Genomic DNA, 9,189 nt, shown 5'->3' on the forward strand with positions numbered 1-9,189 from the left:
TTATGAACCTATTAACCATTGAATTAAAAAACAACAGCGCTTTGCAGAATTTATGAAGTTTATTGAAAGCTAGAATATATGGACATTCTGAAAAAGGCTATAGTGGAACAGATAAACAATTTGTATGTTGATATGCTGGCATGCTGCATGCATTGAACGAGCATTCCAGCAAAGATATTTCCACAGGTTGCTCTTAACTTCTTATATGTGGATTGGTCTGTTCGCTCTGGAATCCATCACTTATTTTAATTTTGAGTTAATCCTCTTTCTGGATCCTGTTTGTTCCATCTTGTGTGCCAAAATAAATGGCTGGAAATTAACATAAATGACATGAAATGAATAATAGGAGCTCAAGAAGCATTACCATTCCAACTGATTTCTGAAACTCTTCAATAAATAAAAAGTGATCTCAGACTAATAATTTTGACAAAACAAAAGGAATCCATGAAGGTGTTTTTAGGGTCCCATTATACGATTGATTCAAAGTTATTATGTACAACGACTATTATAACTGGGAAATTTCTGTGGTTTCATCTCTTGAATAAGAAAACAAGTAGAGGAGCTAAAGGTCGGTTTAACATCTGAAACTTGCAGCAGATCCAATTGTCAACTGACAATCTACCAGCAAATGCTTCAACGGTTTCCAATTCCTTCCTGAAGAACATAAGGCAGAAGGGTTAAGCTAAAACTCAAAACAAGAGTGGAAACACAGAAGTCCTTAATTACTACTTTTTCTTTTTTCCCCCTTTTTTTTTTCACACTTCATAATTTTACCTTGGCGATATGAAGAACAAAAATACACCTAGTCACGAGGCTACAATGAGCCTTACCATAACGAATCTCATAGCATGAGTAGAGAAACAAGCTGCTAAAACGAAACCTTATTCTGACCATAGAAGTCTTTAATAGTTCTAACAAACAAAAATTGTATGAATAACACAAATGACTATCATCACTGCTGTTAAAGCAGTGGCCGAAGCTTATATTGGAGGTCATCTTGGATTCAAATTTGCTATTGACAAAGAAAGGATCCCCTATCCCCACCCACATTCTGTAATTAAGTTTATGATTCTATGGGCTGCATACAAGTCTCAGTAACTATAGACATTAGTAATTAATCAACTGCAACATGTGTAATTTCAGTTCATATGAATTTCATAAACTGTTTTAAACTCGTTTCCAGTTGAAACAAAGCAAAATGATTAAGTTCAATCTTTACCTTCCACCAGGATGGCCCACATAGACCACTATGCTAATAAGACCCCCACGTACTACGATTCTCTCTGCAGCCTCCAGTGCCAACAGTGTTGTTTCAGCCGTAGTAATTACAGTTTTGTCGCCTCCTGGAAGATAGCCCAAGTTGAAAGCAACAAGCCTAGAACCGTTCAAGGCATCAAAACAGAACTTACAGAAAGCACACATATGAGACCATCCAAACAATGCATTATAATTGTTAGTTTGAGTTGAGTGTAAAGGTGTATAATATGGAATTTGGGAAAGAGGGTATAATTGGAACCTTAAAACTTTTTGGTGAAAAAGAGAGGCTGAGTTGTAGGAGGATGAATATGAAAGTAACTGCTTTTACCGGATTTAGCTCAATGGTCAAGCGAATTTAAAGAGTGAATAAGAGAAGTTAAATAATATAATTGGAAAATTTAATTAAAAAAAAAAAAATTAGGCAAAGGAGGAAGTATACCATCTTGAAAGATCTACCTAAGTGATAATAAGCTTCTCAAGAGCTGATTTTTTTTTTTTTTTTTTTAGAAAGAAGGATCGAACATGATCTTCCAAGTTTAAGTCTCTTAGAAGGTAAAATAGTAGAGAAAGATTTAACATAATCTCTCGAGTTCGAGTTCCCACAATGCTAATGAGTGATCATTAGAAACTCATACCCGACGTAGTTTTGAGTCCCAAAGAATATTTGAGATACACGTAAGTTGGCTCAATATTCCAATCATTAAAAAAAAGAAAAAAAAAATCGACACTAGACTATAATGAGTTGAATGTAAATTAATACATTTGCTTAATTTGACATGCTTATTGCTAATTTAATCGTAATCAACACTAATTAGTTTGAAATTATCTTTATAAATGGGATTCACAGTGATTTAAATCAATCTAATTTGATTTCTCACTATTATGATACCACTTATTGCAGGTTAGGAGTTTCATGTCCAAAAGAATATTATCAATGGAGAGACTTCCCTAATACACTTATATGTGACACTAGAAATTAATTAAACCTTATAAATTGCAGGTTTTATTCCGCCAACTTGAAGAAGTATTTTTAATTATTTTCTTTAAACACATATTTTAATTACAAGAATTTTAAAATAAAAATATTACCCTATTTTAATTAGGACATAAGGCATAAAGAACTAAAATTCAACCTAGTTACAGACAGTCCGTATTAGTTAATTATCTAATAAGAGCCCTAGGTGATTAAAATTGTTTTACTACTATAATTTGATAGAAATAAGGAAACTCATGCGATAAAACCTAAATATTTAAGGAAACAAAGATATAGTAGGATTACTTGCTATTCACGCTACCGCCTCTATATATAAATCTCTCTCCCTTTTTACTGCCTTCTATCTTTTAGGTTACTAATCATGGAGATTCCACTGTGTTATCGTTTTGATCCAACTGATGAAGAAATCATTCTTCATTATCTCTATAACAAAACTCATGGCTTCCCACTCTCTTCATCATCTGCTATCATTGAGTGCGATCTCTACGATGAAACTGATGCCTGGAAGAATTTCTTTTAAAGCGACGAGAGAGACTACTCTTTACTTTTTCACAAAGCTTAGAAAGAGATCGGAGAAAGGTTCCAGAGTTGAACGTGCTACAGGAGTGAACATGGAGAACTCAGGGTGATGAACATTTGTACAATGGTGGTGACAGAAGACAACACATTGGATACAAACGGAGTCTTACGTTTATCCCCAAGAAGACTGAAGAAAAGGGAAAATGGGTGATGACGGAATATCGGCTTCATGAAAGCCTATTGAGGAACAAGAAGAGTGATTTGGTTGTCTGCCGAATCAAGAAGAAAATCATCGAAGAAGAAACAATGAGAAATAATAATATAGTGGTAATTCGTGGGGGGTGAGCTGATAGTTTGGGTTCCAAAGGAGAATATGGGCACCAGAAGTAGAAAACATGATTTTTGGGGTAATCAAAACCAGAGCGCTACTGCTACCCATATGATTTTGGTGGTAATTAAATGTTTGTAGTGAGAATCCTATGAGTGGTGAACTAAAGGTTCCAGATGGGCTTCAAGAAGTGGGATGATGGAAGCATTAGAAGGAAAAGAAAGTGATTATATTGATAACAGTAGTTAGGGTTTATAATGAATGATTTGGAGGAGACGATAAGGCAGGCAGAATATCGGAAGACTTAGATGCAGCATATTGGGGTTGGAAAATCAAATCAGTACCCAGGAGTTCTACACATCTCATGATCAGCACCGCGGTATGGAGGATTACAAATAGAAGAAAGGTTATATTATTGATTCCAACCAAGGGGTTACATTGGAAGAAGTAGATATGGCCGGAAGTAATAATCAGAATGAAACCGTGCAAGAGTGCCACATATATGAGGCGAATGGTGGTAATTGTGTTAATAGTAAGAATTGTTTGGATGGTGAGAAAATGTTTCAGAATTCCGAAGAGATGATAGAGCAGTAGCAGAAGCAGATGTATATTGTTAATAATGTGGGGTTACGATGGAGGACGACTGCGTGTGGGAGCTGTGAGCAAACATTATGGAAGACTCCAGCACATCTTGACTCATCAGCATGGTGCTGTTGGTAATGAGCAATGCAATGGAATCAATCACCATTTATGCACAGCTGAACTGCAACCTAACAGTGTACTCAGTTCGTAGTTAATGAGATTGTTTCATAGTACTTTCGTACTGAACAAGAGAGAATTATAAGTATTTTATTGAGAATTTCTAATGAAAAATAAATCTTTGGTCATATTTATATTTTAAATTCAATCTATATATCAATGACTTGAGTAATCAATTAGCAAGGCAAGACTTAGTACGAAATGAGCTCACAAAATTATAATGTGCAAATTAGTATGAATATTGATGAGCTTATTGTATGAAAGGGATGAACATGATATATATCGTGCCATGCATCCTATATACATTCAGATTTTAGTTTATAAACTTATAACTATTCATGTAGTTAATTAATCTTATTTATACATACATATGGGTTGTTTTTTTTTTTTATCTGATATAGATTTGTTAATCATGCAGGTTTGATGGTGCCGCACCAGAACCTCGTAAGGGAATAAGAAGTGGTCATGTCCCTGGAAGCAAGTGCATTCCTTTTCCCCAGGTAAAAACCGATCAAAAGTTCAGATGATACTTGTTCATTTATGTTTGTTGACGTCATGAAAAGCACAAGCGCAGAACTTGAGTTAATAAGTGATTATTTGTACCTTGATAAATTGTTAATATGTGGTACTGGCTTATTTTTGAGTTACAAGGTGTCTGCTGGTCTTCTATTATCTCGATATCTTTCTGAAAGTATGACCCTAAAACTGTTAAATTTTGCAAATATGGGTACTTTGTTCATCTACATCTTTGTTTTCTTTGCAGATGTTGGATGCTTCTCAGACACTCTTACCAGCAGATGAGCTTAAGAAACGATTTGAGCAAGAAGGTTTGGACTTTTTATTTTTCTTTTTTCCCCCTCCTTTATTACATGCTCGCGTAGTTCTTTTTGTTTAGCCCAATCTATAAGCTTAAGCATTTTAGTCGAGTAGTAAGTTACTAAGTTAACTAACTTACAGTTAACAATATATTCAGCTATCTAATTGTGTATTTTTTCTGCAGGCATTTCACTGGATAAACCTGTTGTAACTTCATGTGGCACTGGCGTAACAGCTTGTGTCCTTGCATTGGTATTCTTCCAACTTCCTTTCTCTAGGAAGTTACACCCACTAAACTGCAAAGTTATTTTTTCACAAACTAGAAAAGCACAGCTGGTAGAACATTTACATTGCATTACATTACCAGTCCAGATGGTAACTTAATCGTTGTGCTCTTGTTTTGCAGGGTTTGCATAGACTCGGGAAGCCTGATGTCGCCGTCTATGATGGATCATGGACTGAATGGGGAGGTCATCCAGACACACCTGTCGACGCATCTTCATAAAATGGTAATGCAATACCATCAATAGCTTGGCAGCAAAATTGACAGCTGAAGCCTAATCAAATACACAGATTGCGGCAGAAAAGGCGATATCTAAAATGTTAAAAGTTTGTCATTTTTTTTTTTTTTTTTTTTTTTTTATGGTGTTAAATATGAAAATCTGAACCCCAGGGTCAGAAACATTGGTGTTGAATCCTCAAAAAGAATACATCTTCTGAGTGTTTTGAGTTACATTGTTGATTAGAAATAAGTAACATGTGATGTGAGCTTATATTTTCTTGAAAGAAAGCAGAGTTCTGTATCTCTATGGAAATGGTTCATACTTCATTGTTTACAGTGGATCTTTCAATATGCATGTGTCATTGGAAAACAAATTGGCTGAAAAATGATACCAAATTCTTAATAATCTTATTTAAGAATTGTTAATCAAGGGGTTATGTATCCAACCCTTGAGAGATAAATAAATATAAAACGCACCCACAAGTTTAAAACGTATTATATTTTATATATACCCCATATTAAGGGTAGGTTTGATACTTTTATTTGTATTCAAGTTAATAAATATATATTTCATATGAAATATAGAAAACTTTATGTAGAATAATCAGAAAAACGATAATTTGGGTAATAATAGTTTTTTGAGAAGCTTATAGCGTGGGATCGCGTGGCCTAATGGATAAGGCGCTCGCCTCCGGAGCGGGAGATTGTGGGTTCGAGTCCCATCGCGATCGATTTTATGTTGAAAAAATTTTTTATATTGTTTATATTAATCAAATAGACTGTTTTTAATTATAATTGTTTTATCTTTTTACTATAAAATATTACCCTATTTTGATATTGATTAGGAATGACACATATTGTAAAATTGTTTATTAGATAAATTAAATATTACATATGTCATATTTGTGCATAACACTTTCCAACAAATCTTAAAGAAGGTTTACATGCAAATTTTTGTATGCTTATAGTAAATATTTAAACTTTGGAAATCCTACTGCTTCTGCTTGAGATCAACAGCTAATGATTTATAAGAAATTATGAATTATAAAACACACTTTATAATAGCTTGGAATTGATCAGAACATGACAATAAGTCCTGAGAAGTGATTATCTTATAAAATTGATTTATAAATTTTAAAGAAGGTTTAGATGAATTTTGGTAAATATCTAAAACCACATAAATTTACATAGATGTAAATTGTCATAAGTTTAATTAAATACTTTTCTCTTTCTTTTTTAATTAATGAAGGAGTTTACAATAACTTGGAAGGGATTTAAAGAAAGTATAAATTTTTAATTATCAAAATAAGCATAGAATGAGAAAGTCAATAAAAGAATTTATAATAACGGTGTATGTAAAATATATTTATTAAGCATAATATCATATAATATAATTAAATAAGGAAACTTAGGTTTAATATTATCACAGGCTGGGAGTAGTTTCGCTTTCAATGTGGGATTCATGGGTACTTTGATATTTCAGATCGAGTAACACTACAATCACTAACACTTCTCACTAATACTTCTCACTAACTTTCTCTTACTAATGTCACGTGTCAAAAAGAAGGATCTAACATGATCTTCCAAGTTTAAGTCTCTTAGAAGGTAAAATAGTAAGAGAAAGATTTAACATAATCTCTCGAGTTCGAGTTCCCACAAATGCTAATATGAGTGATCATTAGAACTCATACCCGACTTGTAGTTTTAGAGTCCCAAAAGAATATTTGAGATACACGTAAGTTGGCTCAAATATTCCAATCATTAAAAAAAAAAGAAAAAAAAAATCGACACTAGACTATAATGAGTTGAATGTAAATTAATACATTTGCTTAATTTGACATGCTTATTGCTAATTTAATCGTAATCAACACTAATTAGTTTGAAATTATTCTTTATAAATGGGATTCACAGTGATTTAAATCAATCTAATTTGATTTCTCATACTATTATGATACCACTTATTGCAGGTTAGGAGTTTCATGTCCAAAAGAATATTATCAAATGGAGAGACTTCCCTAATACACTTATATGTGACACTAGAAATTAATTAAACCTTATAAATTGCAGGTTTTATTCCGCCAACTTGAAGAAGTATTTTTAATTATTTTCTTTAAACACATATTTTAATTACAAGAATTTTAAAATAAAAATATTACCCTATTTTAATTAGGAAACAAATATCTTAAATAAAGATTACCCTTTCTGATTAGGAAACGAAATAGATTTTAATTTGAATAGAATCCAAAACCTACAGTAATAAGGAAACCAACTCTATAAATTATTTCTCTACTCATATTTTTCAGTAATACGGAAACCAATGGATTGCTTGCCATTGTGTTTTAGGTTCGATCCCACCGACGAGGAGATAATCTTTTATCTCTACCACAAAGTCTATGGTCTTCAGCTTCCTTCCAACGCTGTGATTGACTGTGATGTTTACCATGAATCTCATGTTTGGAAGAAGCTTTTGGAAGAGAGAAGAGAGGACAGGCTTTATGTTTTTACCAAGCTTGATAAGAAGATTGGACGTTCGAAAGTTGGGAGAGTTACGGAATCCGGAACATGGAGATCGCAACATGATAAGGACGTGTATATGAGTGTTGATGGCGGTGAGAAGAAACAGCACGTAGGCTACAAGAAGAGCTTCACGTTTGTGCCGAAAGAGAAAAATGAAGAAAAGCGTAAATGGGTGATGCACGAGTATCGTCTCCATGAAAGTTTAGTTCCTGCTAATATTAATCCTTTCGATCTCTACGTGCTCTGCCGAATCAAGAAGACGGGAACAAAGGAAGAGCCGAAGAAGAATACCAATGGCAGAAAGTTCTTGGCTAATAATAATACTTCTGCGGTGCCATCTGATCAATCAAACTCAACTTTTGCTAAAGAACTGGAGGCGGTACTCATGGCAGATGACTAGCTATTTACGATGGATCAATGCATGGAAAGATTAGGGTTTCTTATAATTCGATTCTTAGTGTTTAAGATGGCCGACTGAGTGAATGGGAGGTGTGATCAAAACATTAGGGAAGACTCCAAAACATCAGCATGGTGCTGTCAGTAATGTAGCAATGCAATGGAATCACCATTGAAGCAGTAACCCAACAGTGTACTCAGTTCGTGATTAATAAGATTGTTTTATTGATACTTTCTATACATAAACAAGAGAATAATCAAGTATTTTATTTCATAATTTCTAATGAAAACTAAACTTGTTTGCTTGTCAAATTAAATCTATATATCAATGACTTGAAGTAATCAATTAGTTAACAAAATAAAACCAAAACATAAGGAAACAGAAAATAACCAATTTTCTAGTATAATATTTAACACTATATTTTATGTCTCTAAAAGTGACAGATCCAAGATTTTTGTCAGCTTCACTATTGTTTACCAATTAACTAGTGAAAATTTAAAAAAAAAACCATCACACCTAGTGAAATTTTTTTACTTGCGATATAGGAATCAAATGAATAACATTGATGTGCTTGTATTCGGCCTCCCCGAACCCGAAGGACATAAGGCAGAACGGTCAGTTAAAATTCAACTTAAGAGGATACACACAGGTCCGTATTAGTTAATTATCTAATAAGAGCCCTAGGTAATTAAAATTGTTTTACTACATTAATTTGATAGAAATAAGGAAACTCAGGCGATAAAACAGAAATAGGATTACTTACTATTCACGCTACTCCCTCTATATATAAATCTCTCTCCCTTTCTCTATCTTTTAGTTTAACAATAATGGAGATTCCACTGTGTTATCGTTTTGATCCAACTGATGAAGAAATCATTCTTCATTATCTTTACAACAAAACTCATGGCTTCCCACTCTCTTCATCATCTGCTATGATTGACTGCGATCTCTACGATGAAACTGATGCGTGGAAGAATTTCTTTAAAGCGACGAGAGAGACTACTCTTTACTTTTTCACAAAGCTTAGAAAGAAATCGGAGAAAGGTTCCAGAGTTGAACGTGCTACAGGAAGCGGAACATGGAGAACTCAGGGTGATGAA

At 33.5% G+C, this 9,189-nt stretch overlaps 3 protein-coding genes and 1 non-coding gene across 4 annotated transcripts; 3 read left to right on the forward strand and 1 right to left on the reverse strand.

Moving 5' to 3' along the window:
* Positions 1–393: 393 nt before the first annotated feature.
* On the reverse strand, positions 394–1,751 carry LOC116124535 (putative rRNA methylase YtqB). Its single transcript, XM_031410262.1, has 2 exons — positions 1,220–1,751; positions 394–654 (listed from the first exon to the last, which is right to left on the reverse strand). Exons 1-2 carry the CDS (start codon positions 1,420–1,422, stop codon positions 531–533), a joined length of 327 nt encoding a protein of 108 aa, XP_031266122.1. The 5' UTR covers positions 1,423–1,751; the 3' UTR covers positions 394–530.
* A 1,966-nt stretch (positions 1,752–3,717) lies between these two features.
* Positions 3,718–5,482, forward strand: LOC116124533 (thiosulfate/3-mercaptopyruvate sulfurtransferase 1, mitochondrial-like). The gene is made up of 5 exons (XM_031410259.1): positions 3,718–3,876; positions 4,271–4,357; positions 4,621–4,684; positions 4,858–4,925; positions 5,080–5,482. Exons 1-5 carry the CDS (start codon positions 3,718–3,720, stop codon positions 5,176–5,178), a joined length of 477 nt encoding a protein of 158 aa, XP_031266119.1. The 3' UTR covers positions 5,179–5,482.
* A 351-nt stretch (positions 5,483–5,833) lies between these two features.
* On the forward strand, positions 5,834–5,906 carry TRNAR-CCG. The gene has a single exon. It is a non-coding gene; the product is annotated as a tRNA-Arg (tRNA).
* A 1,586-nt stretch (positions 5,907–7,492) lies between these two features.
* LOC116124534 (NAC domain-containing protein JA2L-like) lies at positions 7,493–8,092 on the forward strand. The gene has a single exon (XM_031410260.1). It carries the CDS (start codon positions 7,493–7,495, stop codon positions 8,090–8,092), a length of 600 nt encoding a protein of 199 aa, XP_031266120.1.
* Positions 8,093–9,189: the final 1,097 nt, after the last annotated feature.

The sequence above is a fragment of the Pistacia vera genome, unplaced genomic scaffold (assembly GCF_008641045.1).
Source record: "Pistacia vera cultivar Batoury unplaced genomic scaffold, PisVer_v2 Contig1529, whole genome shotgun sequence".
NCBI classification, from domain to species: domain Eukaryota; kingdom Viridiplantae; phylum Streptophyta; class Magnoliopsida; order Sapindales; family Anacardiaceae; genus Pistacia; species Pistacia vera.

Excerpts from the sequence above, each read along its gene's own strand:
- LOC116124535 (XM_031410262.1), bottom strand. The coding sequence starts at position 1,422 with ATGTGTGCTTTCTGTAAGTTCTGTTTTGATGCCTTGAACGGTTCTAGG. Across the intron at positions 655-1,219 it reads GTGGGCCATCCTGGTGGAAG|GAAGGAATTGGAAACCGTTG; the intron begins GTAAAGATTGAA and ends TATGTTCTTCAG.
- LOC116124533 (XM_031410259.1), top strand. The coding sequence starts at position 3,718 with ATGTGGGGTTACGATGGAGGACGACTGCGTGTGGGAGCTGTGAGCAAA. Across the intron at positions 3,877-4,270 it reads CTGAACTGCAACCTAACAGT|TGCAGGTTTGATGGTGCCGC; the intron begins GTACTCAGTTCG and ends ATTTGTTAATCA. Across the intron at positions 4,685-4,857 it reads GAAACGATTTGAGCAAGAAG|GCATTTCACTGGATAAACCT; the intron begins GTTTGGACTTTT and ends TTTTTTCTGCAG.
- LOC116124534 (XM_031410260.1), top strand. The coding sequence starts at position 7,493 with ATGGATTGCTTGCCATTGTGTTTTAGGTTCGATCCCACCGACGAGGAG.